The 14297-nt window shown below is 43.5% G+C and overlaps 1 protein-coding gene across 4 annotated transcripts in view; it reads left to right on the forward strand.

The window, feature by feature from the left end:
• The first annotated feature begins 553 nt into the window (after positions 1-553).
• SEC24C (SEC24 homolog C, COPII coat complex component) overlaps positions 554-14297 on the forward strand; it is a 63865-nt gene continuing 50121 nt past the window's right edge. For 2 of the 4 annotated variants that reach the window (XM_045023245.1, XM_045023246.1), the window contains exons 1-4: positions 554-705; positions 7671-7873; positions 10827-10913; positions 13289-13430. In XM_045023245.1, the coding sequence (XP_044879180.1) occupies positions 7699-7873; positions 10827-10913; positions 13289-13430 (404 nt within the window). In that variant the 5' untranslated portion in view covers positions 554-705; positions 7671-7698. The remainder of the gene's footprint in view (positions 706-7670; positions 7874-10826; positions 10914-13288; positions 13431-14297) is intronic. The other 2 variants (XM_045023247.1, XM_045023248.1) reach the window with 1 other exon arrangement.

Below are 14297 nucleotides of genomic sequence, written 5' to 3' on the forward strand. Positions count from 1 at the left end.
ATGGCCCCATTTGGACTTGTGTGTCCCATAGGGTAAGAGGCTGGTAACCCCATTGGGCTTGTTGACTGGTGGTGTGGCCTATTAACCAGCTGGTGACCCCACCAAGTTAGTTCATGGCCAATTCAGTGAGAGGGTGGTTTCTGGCCCATTGGGCAAGTGAGGCCATTGGCTCTGGGACTCGTGAACTCATTGAGCTTGTGTTGCAATGGATGAGCAGCTTGCAGACAACTAGATGAGTGGCTAATGAGGTGGTTCTTGTGGCCCAACGGTGAGTGACCCTCATTGGGCAAGTGACCCCATCGATGTGGTCCAATGAGCGAGCAGCTTGTGACACCCATAGGTCCCCCATCCTTCCCCAGGCGTGGCTGCGTTTCGCTCCATTCTCCCGTGACGTCATTGACATGGGCGTTCCCCGAGGAGCCAGCAGACGCAGAGGCGCGTAAGCCCTGTGACGTCAATGTGAGGGAGTGGGACCCGGAAGCCCCGCGGCCTCTCCCGGCCCCATGGCGCCTGTGCAACATCCGGGTCTTGCGAGGTTGGGCGTCGCGGCCGCCGGGGGTTGGCCGCGAGTGAGGACGTGGCAGAGAGCAGGCCGAGGAGGGGGCACTTCCGGTGGGAGCGACAGGGCCGGGAACCGGAAGCGGGGCCTGGCGGCGGAGAGCAGCCGGGGCAGCGGCGCCGGGAGGGACGAGCAGGAGCAGCCGGGTGAGTGGGGCGGGCCTGGGGCTCCGGGCAGAGCCCGGCACAGGGTCGGGGGCCTTTCCCGCGGGGCCGGCTGGGTGCGGCCTGTCTGTGGGGGTGGGGGGGGCGCTCGGGCCTGGCTCCCCGCGCCCAGGCGGCCCCCGTGAGCGCCTGGCGGGGCTGTGTCGAGGGCTGACAGGCGCCGCGCCCCGGCAGTGGCTCACGTCGGGCCCCGCTTGCCAAGCCGCTTCCTCGCCCCTCCTTGTGCTCGCACCGGCCGGTCGGTGTCTGCCCTGCGACGCGCCGCTGGGCCGCAGGCCCCGCTGGTGCTGAATAAAGGGGCGCCGCCCGCTCCCCAATCGGATGCGGGGGCCGGGCCCGGCCCCATCAGCCCGGGCTGCTGCCCTTGTTGTTACAGGCTCACTGTCAAATGTCTCACCGGCCGCAAAGGCCAGAGCCCAGGCGGAAACACTTAATCTCCTGTAATCCTCCGGACTCTTGCTGCGGCACTTGCATTGCACCGTTCAGCTGCCGGGTTTTTTAGGGTTGGGAGGGACCTGGCAATTCTTTAAGTGATATCCAGACTAAAGCTGTCCGGATCTGGGAATAGGATTTACTTGTTGTTTGTTTTAGACTAATTTTGGAAAAGCAGGGAGAAAAGAGATAATGCAAGTGTGACCCAAAACTAAGGTGGTCTCTAAGAAGGAGATTGTGTGGAATGAAGAGAATCTCTCTCTTAAATGGGGCTTGGAATCCGGTTGCATTGTGTTGCTAAGTTGCTCTTGTCTTTCACTTCCTTGAAACTGGTTTCTGAGTCAGGGAAGAGGTTGCTGTGACTTGGTTTTGCCATAGGGTGTATCTGCATGAAGAATGCTTTGTAAATATTTTTCAGCAGTGGCACAGAAAAATTATTTCAAGTTTTCTAAAGTGTGCACAACTCCAGAAATCTTGTCTCCACTAGGAAAAATTTGCAAAAACATCCCATTCTTACTAACACCAGTCAGTAGTCCAGCTTCCCTGGTGATAGCCACATTGGGTGCCCTAGTGTAGATGGACTTCTTGCTCCTGCTGCTGCTTTAAGCATTGTCTCAGCCAAACTTGCTCAGAGTACACCTGTACTCTGATATAACACGAATTTGAATATAACGCGGTAAAGCAGGGCTCTGGGGGGCAGAACACGCTGCTCTGAGTGGTGTGTTAAGAGTGCTGGGCTGTGACTGAAGGGTTGGATAAGAAGCAGAGGGTCTCAGGTGGGGGAGTCAGGGGACAAGGGAGCGGGGGGGTTGGATGGTTCGGAGGTTCTGGGGGCGGGGCAGTCAAGGGACGGGTAATGGGGGCATTGGATAGGGCATGGGAGTCCTGGGGGTGATTAGGGACGGGGGTCTCTGGAGGGGGCGGTCAGGGGAGGTCTCTGGAAGGGATGGTCAGGGGACAAGGAGCAGGGGGGCTTTGATGGGGTGGGGTCTTGAGAGGGGTGGTTGGGGCAGGAGGTCTGCGGAGGGGGTTGGATGGGGTGGGGGTTCTGAGGGGTCAGTAAGGGGGTGGGAAGTAGGTGGGGGTCAGATGGGGCATGTTTGCTGACTATTAATAATGGAAATGCTCGAGGCCAAAGCAAGTTCGATATAATGCAGTTTCACCTATAACGCGGTAAGATTTTTTTGGTTCTCAAAGACCATGTTATATTGGGGTAGAGGTGTATAAGTAATTGACATAGTGCTTGAAACACTGGTGGCTCATCTGCACCTGAGCTTTCAAAGTCACAAGACAAGTATCTTACCTGGAAAGGAGATTCTGTCCAGCTCTACTGTTTTTGTTGTAGTCCAGGAGAGAATCTATTAGTTGAGCTCTAGTTCAGGGATAGGCAACCTATGGCACACATGCCAAAGGCAGCACGCGAGCTGATTTTCAGTGGCACTCACAGTGCCCGGGTCCTGGCCACCAATCCAGGGGTCTCTGAATTTTAATTTAATTTTAAATGAAGCTTCTTAAACGTTTTAAAAACCTTATTTACTTTACATACAACAATAGTTTAGTTATATATTATAGCAGGGGTCGGCAACCTTTCAGAAGTGGTGTGCCGAATCTTCATTTATTCACTCTAATTTAAGGTTTCGCATGCCAGTAATACATTTTAATGTTTTTAGAAGGTCTCTTTCTATAAATCTATAATATATAACTAAACTATTGTTGTATGTAAAGTAAATAAGGCTTTTAAAATGTTTAAGAAGCTTCATTTAAAATTAAATTAAAATGCAGAGCCCCCAGACTGGTGGCCAGGACCCGGGCAGTGTGAGTGCCACTGAAAACCAGTTCGCGTGCCACCTTCGGCACACGTGCCGCAGGTTGCCTACCCCTGTATTATAGACTTACGGAAAGAGACCTAAAAACGTTAAAATGTGTTACTGGCACGTGAAACCTTAAATTAGAGTGAATAAACGAAGACTCGGCACACCACTTCTGAAAGGTTGCCAACCCCTGCTCTAAAAGAACAAGTAACAAGTTCCATTGATTTAGGGTCAGAATCTTTGGATAGAGAAAACACCATCTGCGATTCCAGCAATTCCAATAAGCTGTCCAATAAGAAAAAGAGATACTGCCACAAAGATGCAGTTGGTTCCTCGGATGGATCTGGGCTGGTCAGATCTCTCTGACCAGACATATATAGGAGCTGACCCCCTCTCAAGGCTCTAGTGGAGAGGATTGTGGACTGACCTGGAACCTTCCTTGGTGTTAAGCCTTGAATTTCAGGATCCGTCAGATCGCTTCTCTCAAGATTTTCTCCAGAAAGGTTTTCTTTTCTGCAGATGAGCAGTTGGCACCATGGAAACATCAGTTCTGAAGCAGACTTATGCTGTTATCAAATCTGTGAATTTCACTGTTTCTATGGGATAAAAATTCATGCCATGGACTTCTCTGATCTGAGGAAAACCAGTTCCTTCACTCTGCCATGCCTCTGCCTCAAGTGTGGTTCAGTTCAGGCATGCATGAGTATTTTTGGATCCTCTGGTGCCACCTTAGACTTTAAATCATACCCAGAGGGAGAACATTCTGGTTATGGTCTGCCTTGAGATATTTTGGCCTTATTGTCTTATACCTGCTTTAGCAGTTTTTACAACTAGAGGTGAATACAAGACACACACATCATTTCCTCCAAAGAAAGTGAAGGCTCTTTCATGGATTGCTTGATCTTTTCCTGGATCAGTAGTGTTATGATGTGCTGTCAGATACTTACTGAGGAGCTAGTAGGACAGTCCTAGGAAGTGCCCATTCTACCTCATCCCTTGAAAAAGCTCTCAACTGCTTCATTTTCTCTTCTAATTGACACCAAGATTTTCCAGAACATAGCTCTGGAAGTAGACTGTAGCTCTGGCGATTATACTAATGGCTTTGACCAGGAAGTCGCATATTTATTTGACAACTTGGAGCTGAAGGAGGCAGTAGTTCAGTCTTTTCAGAGGACTTGCTTAAACTGGCCAGAGAAGTCTGAAATCCTTCTGCCATTGCTGCTTCAGGTTTCTAGGAAGCTTGATTCTATATATTTGGTCCTGAGAGAGGTATCTAAGTTGGTTTTTCTATATTTCTAGCCCAAGTCTGCCTGATCTTGATTGCAAGTGTTATATGTAATGCTTAAGTGTCAACCCAGCCCTGAAAACAAGGAGTCAAATTTGATATGGTTGACCAGAAGGCATAATCCTCTGTAGTCCTGATTCATATGCAGTCTAAGAATCCTTTCTGACCTTTTTGGAGGAAGCAAAGATATTTCACAGTGGCTCTTTCAGCAACAAGTACTGCTGCACCAAAGCATGCCTGAGAATGCTCAAGAGATGCTCTGAATCAATCACTGAAGATCCAGATCCTCACTCTTCTTCCATTTGGAGAACACGGTGGTCCTGTTTTTTCAGACATGGGAAGCAATTTCTTTGGATCGCTGGGTCTTGAAGATTGAATGGGGATACTCCCTTCAGTTCAAGGCCATGTCAGAATACAGCCTCTGCTTCCCTTTTCCGGGATCCCTCTCACAAGAAACTGCTGGAAGTAGAGGTCTTGTCCCTGTTGAAAATGGGAGCAATAGAAATGGTGCCAGAACCTTACTGAAGGAAGGGCTTTTATTCCTGTTATTTCCTTTCCCTCCGTCCCTTTCAGAAAGGTGATCAAGACTGGTGGGAACAAGTCCATTTTCAGTTCTGAAAGGGAACTGACAATAGTTTTGTCTCCTCTCAACTAATATGTAAACCATTTTCAATAACCAGTGTAAGGGACTCATTGATGAAAACTGTTTCATGCAGTTTACTATGTAGATTTTTCTTAGACAAGAACTTAAACTGAATTTCAGTCTGCTCTGTGCAGATGTTAAAGAATCAATGATTAAGTGTAAGAGAGAGGGATTTGCCCACCAAGTCTCTCTACATTTCTCCTTCATCTGCTGTTACACAGCAACATGATTGTATATTGTGCACGCATGTTATCTTCTGCCCCTGCATCCTATAGCCTTTGCCAGTTCAATACTGTATAAACTACAGGTTTGGGATGGAAGAGATTAATGTGCACAAACTTATTATAGTGGAATCTGCTTAATTGGTTTCAGAGTAGCAGCCGTGTTAGTCTGTATCCGCAAAAAGAACAGGAGTACTTGTGGCACCTTAGAGACTAACAAATTTATTTGAGGATAAGCTTTCGTGGGCTACAGCCCACTTCTCATTTATTGGGATGTCTTACAAGAAACTGAAGTAACCTAGTGATTGTCAGTAATGACCACTGTTTAGATGTGACAGTGTTAGCATCAAAGCTGCGTAATGGAATTCTGTGTAGCTAGTAGCGAGTAGTAAAGTGATTAGCCATGTTTAAGTGTTTTTGATACAGAAGTTGCTAATGCAGATTTCCAATATACAAAATACAAGTGCAGTTTTTTCCCTAAAAACCTATAGGCTGCCTTCAAACATGAAGGATAATAAAGCACATGCTAATTTTTTGCCTTTATGGATTCTTTGTGGGGAGAGGGAACGATTTATATAACGTTACAGTGAGAACTGAGTTTCTTCAATGAAAGGTGCATGACAATAGTACTATTATTTATACTTCATATGCAAACCAAATACCTTCCAACTCCTACGCCAACTTCCTATTTAAATTGCTACCTAGTGTTTTTATCATATCAAGCATTAAAATGGGAATGTTTTATCCCTTTAACATTCTCAGTGGTGGACTCCCAGCAGCCACAAATACATTAAAATTTACTACAGCATTGTGATCAGGCTAACTATACTGTGGTCATGGCTTGACTGCAGATGTAATATCCCATTCTCCTTTGCATATGGTCTGTATGGATCTTTAAGAATTTGTATCTATACAGATGCTCTACTCAAAGAACTACAGTTACTTCTCAGGAAACATTTTTGCATATGGCAGCTAAGATCTCCCCAGTCACTTGGCTTCCTAGTTGAGTTTAGGGACCCTGGATTTAACATGTCAGCAAGCTGTGATAGCTGTCATAGGCCTTGTCTTCACTAGGATAATAGGTATTTAAACACATTAGCTAACACATGTCAAAATCCTAAAGTAATCAAAACAGTTGCTGTTACAACATGTTAGCTGGTTGAGGTAATCCCTACATTCCCCATTAGAGTTTACCTCAACCAGCTAACACATGTTAAAATTACATCTGCATCATCTGTCTAGATTTTTAACGTTAGCTAAAACGTGTTTAAATCTCTTTTTCTAGTGTAGCCGTGGCCACACATGGTACTCCCTCACACAGATGGGGTATGGGGTGGCAAGGATATGAGGGGCAAAGCTAAAGCTCTTTGGTATACCCAAATCTACTTTCCACAATTTTTATATAACTGTGATCTTATCTTTGAATTTTCTGGCTTTCAGGCACTTGTATTTTTTTTTTTTTTTACAACAGCATACTACTAAGTTATTGCAACCTTAACTGTAAGGCAGTAAACAAGGTCCTGTAGCAAATATGGTATATATAAGAAGGTTACACGACCAGTATATTAATGTAAAATAACAGTGGGGTCCTCTGCTGTCTGTTGTCTGTGAACCAAGCACGAAGTGGTCCACAAGCTCTCTCTGGAGCAAGTTCTCACCAGCATGTCTGGCTCTGATTTGTGTATTGTGTCTGTCACCAGAGTATTGAAGTGCTGCCTACTTTGTATTGTATTAAGAGAAAGTTAGTGGATTTTTAATGTGCGTGAAAGCGAGGAATGAAGAGTCCCTCCATTCTGCAAGCTTCCTCTCACAACTCCATCATAGCACTGTGCTCTTATTCCGGTCATTCCCTGCTATTCCGGTTCTGGCCCTCATGTAACTCTGTTCATGCATCTCTCCTAGCTTGAGGTTCATTCAACTTCAGTCTTAGGTCTCCCTTGAGCGTTTGTCATTTTAAATGTTATTTACTTATTTCATTATAGAGATAATTAGGATTTAAATTACTGTCCAGTTTATTTTAAAATGTCATCTTGACCCTATTCTGGATTCTGAATCCTTTGTACTCTGAGGTAATTAGTGTACATCCATTTGTGTCAAGGAAGCAAGACCTAACATACTGAGCACAGGGCTGGGAGTCAGGAACTGTTGATTACTGATTCCATTTCTGCTAGTGATTAGTTAATCTTGGGCATGACACCTGTATTCCTTTAGTTTCTCTGTCTGAAATGGGTGGATACCTGTCTCTCTCTTTATAGGTGGTGTGAGGTTTAATAATTCTACAGTGCTACAGAAATGCTAAGTATTGTTTGAGGCATTTCGAAGCACTATCTTTAGATAGGTTTTTCCTCAAAAAGCATTTTATCAAAAAAATCCAATTTAAATAAAAAAAAATCATTGATTTTTATCCACCCTGAAGGCAAGTGAGACACTTACTAATGCATTTCCTTCTCTAGCATCTCACGGTTATTAGCAGGCCAGCTCCCGCTCAGCTGCTTTCATAGCAAGGGATGCTTTTTAGACTATTTTTTTCTAATTGTGTTCTTTTTTCCTTGCAGGTGAGACTAGCTTGGGGATGTGAACACAATGAGTGTAAACCAGCAAGCTCACACAGGGCTTCCTTATGGGCAGCCTCAGCCTGGATATCAGGGATACCAACAGTCTGGTTATGGAGTGCAGCAAATGTCTGGAGTTCATCATTCTCAGTATGGCGCTTACAATGGTCCGCTGCCAGGATATCAGCAGCCAGCCCCTCCACAAGGTACTCTTAATCAAGACTTAGGAACTTAATAGCCTGTGAGTTTGAGTGCATTGGGAAAGCTTTTCCAGAACTGATGGCCTACTGTTAGCTAAATGAATATTTTATGGTACAACTTCTCTTTAATATGAACAATACTGTATGCTAACTCTTCAGAAGTCAAGGTAAAAAGTGGGTTTTCTTGTGGTGCAGCCTCACAGTGTTGCTTATCATTTGGTTGCATAGAAGCCATTTGACCAGCTCATTAGGACTTAAACTTTTTTAGTAGCCCACAAATTAAATGTTGAGACGGCCCAATGGCAGCTTGTTCTCTATAGTTCCCCACTCATGTGTTCCAGGAGCAAGAATGCACAGGACAGTTTCCATGCTAAGCTTGGATTGTGAGCAGTAATAGACTGATAACAGGCCATGTGACTGAGGCAGCTCCATATTCATCTGCAGAAAAAACCTGTGGCTCACTCTCGCTCCCGAAAGATGAGAGCATGCAGTCTGTGGTATTGTTGGTGAAATGACTGGTAATAGTGTGGCCACATGTGTAATAAATAAATGTTACCAATTTAAATGGATACTGTTAAGGATAGTCAAAATTAGATCTGCTTTTATTTTGCATGTGTTTGCAAGGCAGGTCTAATGTTTTTCTCCATCTGCAAAACAAATGCTGTTGTAACAAAATAATTCAGTGTCAGCAGGTAAGCAACTAAAGAGCAATTCTGCTATATGGTATGATAGAGGGGAAGAAACTGAATAAGAGAAGCTTAATTTTCATGTTTTTAATTTGCTTTTCATAAAACAATTTGAAAATATTACCTTTTAAGTCTGTAAAGAGTTGGACTCCTAGGGCTAAAATTCTGTCACCCTGGGCATAGGTACTTAATATATCAACCACTGACAGCCTTCAGCCCTTCACCTTTTAATAGTGTAACACATTGTGTGCATGATTGAAATCACTTCTATTAAGATGACAGTAGTTCAATTTTTGTTAGGGACCACTATGGAAAGTTTTAATGTTTGTCTTTTTACTGTAATCAGTGTCTGGAAGTTAGTTCTGGGGGGAAAGATAACATATTCTCTGTTCACTCCTTTTGATGTCTATGAAATGAAACTGCCAAGTGGCTTCCTGTCTGATATTACAGTGATTGTAAGGCATGAAAGTACTTCTCTTTTCAAGACCAGTGGCTGTTTTTATTTTTACCCCTTTCCGCTGAGTTCTGTTTTGGTTGCACTAGCAATAAAACACTGCTCAATTACAGATGTAGCCGAAATATTATTCGCAAAAATCTAAGATACTGAATGCCTCAGTAAATTGGTGGCAATGGAATATGAACCTTTTTGCCTCTAGATCACCAGAACAAAACCAGCTCAGGTCAATAGTGACTGAAAGGAGTCAATATCTGATGGCTGTTGGTTGGTCGAAGTGCAATGAGTTTGGTCTGACCTGTTCCCAGTGGACAGAGGCCCAAATCCCAAAATACCATTTTACAATAAAGATCAGACCAGTGATTAAATGGGGCATGGGGGCTACTTTCCATGTCCTGCTTAGAGGTGGTTCTCTCAGGTTATAGTGGAAGCATATTAGTGGGATGATGTGAAGGATGCTTGAATTACCTGATTGTGTATACTGTACCACTTTTGCAGATAGTTCCAGGGACCAAAGCCTTTAATCTATCAGTCCAGCACTTCTCACTGGCGTGAAATTGACTAGCTCTTTTAAAAAGCTTATATATGACTGGGGAGGAGGAGAGAAGAAATATAGGATGCTCTGAGTATTAACATAACATCCAGAAGTGGACATTTGTTCCTATAACTGCCAGACATGAGATAATGGAGGGAGACAAGCAACACAGCATCAGGGGAGGACAGATGAAGTTATAGTGAATTTAAATTAGATGAACGGATCCTTAGTCTGAGGGACATGAAACTACTGGCACTGACACATATTCCTGAAACTTTAGCTGAGGGTTAAGTACTTCATCGATTTTTTTTTTTAACTTGGTATTTTATTATCAGGGACCTGATAAAAGTGCAGCCATATATATGACTTTAAATGCAGGCAACTTTAAAAGGATTCAAGAGGTGGGTTGGTTTTCCCAGCAACCTCTCCCTTGCTCTGCTGCTTGCATTACCTTCTGGAGCTGGCCAACTTCCTTCTCTCATTCTTCCTTTTTTCGGCCAGCTGTCTGGCCATCTCTTCTCCTCCCTACCGCATACAAAGGTGTATCTCACATAATGGTGGTAGGATTCATTTGCTCTGCATGATGTAGAGGCCATAGGCCAGTCCAGAATCGTAAGGGGCTGGCAGAAATTTAGCACCATGTAACTTCAGAATTGCAGTTGGGACTACATTTAAAAAACAGTAGCAAAGGATCTAAAAAGGTGGCTGCTATGCCATGCTTTTAGAGGAGAAATCCCATTTTCTGATCTGACTTTTATAGTAGTGATAGTCCCAGTTGATAGCAGAGTAGAAGAGGTGCCATGCCACTAGTTTTCATTGTAAGTAGGATAAAGACATGATGTCTCGCTACTGACTGAGCAATAGCTAGTTCTTGTTAGTGAAATAAACCTATCATGGGCTGAGCTTGTATGAATGTTTCATAGGAGATGGTTGCTTTTCTGACAAGGTTTTTTCCTGGGAAAAGCAGTCCTACAGAGTTCTCTGAATGCCATGTTGCTGCTGGAATACTTGATGTTGACCAGGGTCAATACTAGTTAAGCCTGCACTATCTACAATGGTGAGGTGTTGCCCATTGGTAGTACGTTTTCTAGACAATAGCATAGTAATATGGAGTAGCAGAGTATAGGGAATATTTCAGGATTTGTGGGGTATAACAAATAGAACCATGCTACATCTCCATGAGTTTCTCTGCTCTAAAGCAAACTGACTTCAGCTGGCGTTGTCAAGTTCACTTCTGAGTACTGTGTCTCAGGCTTTACTTGATGGTGTGTTTTGTCTTTCCAGGTTACTTTTCTTCCTTGGGGTTCCCTTCGAAGGGCTCTCCTGTTTCTCTCAACTCTGACACTCCTACTCTTGCACCTAACTTCATAGGTAAATGGTGTCTTCTGTGGGGGAGTGTTTGTGATGTTGGCGTCCTGCTGTCCATACAGCAAAAAATAGTTTCTCTGCTAAGTGTCTTTGTGAAATCTGTTCCATTCACATTTGATCTGAGCATTTTGTTTCAAGGAAGTGGTGAATATGCACTTTGCTACTCGGTTGCAGGTTGATGGTATCCTCACTGTTCTACTCCCTGGCAGCCCTACAGAAACACACACAGGGTATAAAGAAAGAGTCTTAGCAGAAATTCCTGATGATTGCCTGATTTAGACTGAACTACAGCTATGTTTGATTGTCTATCCTAAGTTTAGGGCACTATGAGGTCAAAATTGGGGCTAACCCACTAAAACAATTTCACTATAAAGAGAGATTGAGATTTTTGTCAAAGTATCTTTGGTCTCAGGACAGTGTAGATAGTAAATGAAATGCCCCAATGGGGTCTGTATTGCAAAAGGGTAATGTCTTTAGCTGAGGATAATGGTGGACAGAGGGGCTTTAGCGGTGACACTAATATTTCCAGATAATATTGGCCAAGAGCAATTTTAAAGTAAATATTTTCCAGTGATTTCTTGGAGCAATTGCAAGGAAACGATTAAAGAAATACATTCATAACTAGCGTTGATGTATTTGCAAGAGACTGAGTTCTGTCAACAAAGTTAAATCACCTTTGAAAATTTCATTTAACGAGTTTATGCATTTTAAACTATGCTGACATTAGAGCAGTCCCACTATCCCCTTCTAGGAATCAGTTTAGATATGCTTTTCAGATGCATGGGATAGACCCAAGGTAAGGTTGTATCCCACAGTTCCTAACAGTTTTGCAAAGAGACTGTTCCCTTATGGGAAGGAGACTCCAAAAATGGCACTTAATTTCATTTAAGAAACTTTAAGACAATAGTCACCCATCTCAAAAAAAGATATAGCAGAAATAGAAGGGGCTCAAATGAGCAACTCAAACAATTAGAGGCCTGGAGGGATTTCTGTATGGGAAGAAAAGATAAAAAGTGTTAGGACTGTTTAGTTTAGAGAGGAGACAAATGAGATGTGACTTATTGGAGGTATATAAAAAACAAATAGTATAGAAAGTAAATTTAAATGTCCCTTTGTTCTTGGTATTGTGTGGCAAGGCAAATAGGGCATTCAGTGAGATTTTGGCAACTCATTTAAAACTTATAAAGGAAAAAACTTGTTCACATAAGTCATAATTAGCTCATAGAACTTATTCCATGCTATCTCTGAAGCCAGGTGCATAGTAAATTAAAATAAGATCATGCTTATATAGGCAGAATAAAATGTATGAGTATAAGCCCGTCTTGATTGTGTGCCAAAAACAACTTCCTGGGATTGAAAAATAGCTTCCCCTATGGCACTTTATTTCATAACTCCATTATGGGGATACTAGCAGCATAGTATGAAATATCTGGTACTGGCCACTGTCAGGATACTACTAGTGGTCTGATCTGATATAGCAATTTTATGTTTTAAGTCATCTGCATCTAGTCATATGTATAATAATACAAATACATGTTTTTTGTGACTAGTTGTCTTGATTGTGCTATTTAGTATCCATAAGTGTGTTTGTCAATGTGATCATACCAAACCTATGCTTGTGCATTCTGTTTTGGAAGTAGACACTGCAAACACTTCTTTGGCATCTTCCTATGTGCTGGAGGACTGATAGGGAAAACAGATTTAGTTTCGCTGCACAATTATGTCCACACTGCAACTGAAACAGTTTGATCTAACAAATGTGAGACTGTCTGTTAACCACTATTCAGTTTCCAAAAACTTCAATTTAGACATGTTGTTCCCAGTTATATTACAAAAAATATAGTTCCAGGAAACAATTTTGTAAATGGTTTCAGCAAATGCTTTTCATATGCCAGTGTGTACGGGGAAAAGTGACCCAATGTTGACATAAGGTCCCACCTGATCATTTCCCTTCCTTGGGTTTGAAAATAATTTAGCCACTAGCATAAAGGGAGTCACACCACTGTTACTGAAAGGATGATGGACATTTGGGCCTTGTCTTTAGCTGACTCTTTGGTCAATGCTACCACTGGTGAACTTCCACTGCTGAGACTTAACCGAATATCATCGAGACCTCTTCTGAGTGGAAGTAGACAACACTGTGGCCAAAAGTGCTGGCATCCTGTTCATGCTAAGGCTTTCACTGTTGCTATAAATGGACCTGCACTGATGCTTCAGCAATGGTGAAAGGTCAGTGTAGATACCGCCTTTGTTCACAAATCATTAATCTCCTCTTGCATATGGAGTCTTGTTTCTCGTAGTTTTGTGGGTACCTGGTCAGTGCTGGTAGATTTGTGAGGTAATCTCTGCAATTAATATTTCTCTCTGTGTATTCCTAGGTACGTTAAGAGCTCCCCCTACATCTGGAGCACCCCCACCAACCTCTGGTGCACCTGTTCCTGCTGGCCAGCCAGTGTATAGTCAGTTTGGGCAAGGAGATGTGCAGAATGGGGTTGCAACTTCAGCAGTCCAGATGCAAAGGTACTTATGAGAAGAGCAAGTCCTAGGAAAGGCTTTGGGCACCTTAAATCTATCAAGCTACTGGAGCACAATATTACTTTCCTCCTCTCTCTCACACCTTTCCCTCACTACCCACCTCCCCAAAAAGGGGGGGGGGGGGCAAAAATACTTAAGGTCTCTTAACTTGTGCTTTCGGTAGCAAAGAGGTTTTGAACCGGCTTCAGGGTTTTTTTTCTTTTTCTGTCTTACTGCCTCTTGTGAAACAATGTAAAAGGGAAAAGAATACAATCAAAACATCAATGAAACTCAATGAGCAGACTTCCCAGACATTCTGAGCACACCCAGTTTCTTTGGCATCAGTGTGGCCAGGGAGTTTCTCAGCCACTTTGAAAATCAGGCTAGAAGCCGCTGTGCCCCCCCCCCCCTTTTTTTTATTCCTTTAGATTAATATCTCATGAGCTTGAAACTGTAATACTTCCTGAAACGTTCTGCTCTTGTTAGCTATGTCAGGGTTGCTCATGAGAGCAGCGCTATTGTCTTTGGGTTTTTTAGGTGAGAACATTGACACCTGGGTGCAGACCATATTTAAATAATTTCATGTGCTTAAAATACAGGTGAGTAGGAAGGAGTCCAAACTTTGAATCAACCAGATGTGAATCACTGAGCTTATGGAGTAACTCCCCCCCCCCCTTTTATTTTATTAAGCCATTGGTATCCAGCCTTTCTATGCCCCAAATCACTTCTTGAATTTAAGGGCAATGCAGGATCTACCCCGCCCCTTCCCCAAGGCCCTGCACACTCCATTTCCCACCACACACACCCGTTGCTCGCTCTCCCCCACCCTCACTCACTTTCACTGGGGTGGGGCAGGGGGTTGGGAGGGCGTAT

The sequence above is a fragment of the Mauremys mutica genome, chromosome 7 (assembly GCF_020497125.1).
Source record: "Mauremys mutica isolate MM-2020 ecotype Southern chromosome 7, ASM2049712v1, whole genome shotgun sequence".
NCBI lineage: Eukaryota > Metazoa > Chordata > Testudines > Geoemydidae > Mauremys > Mauremys mutica.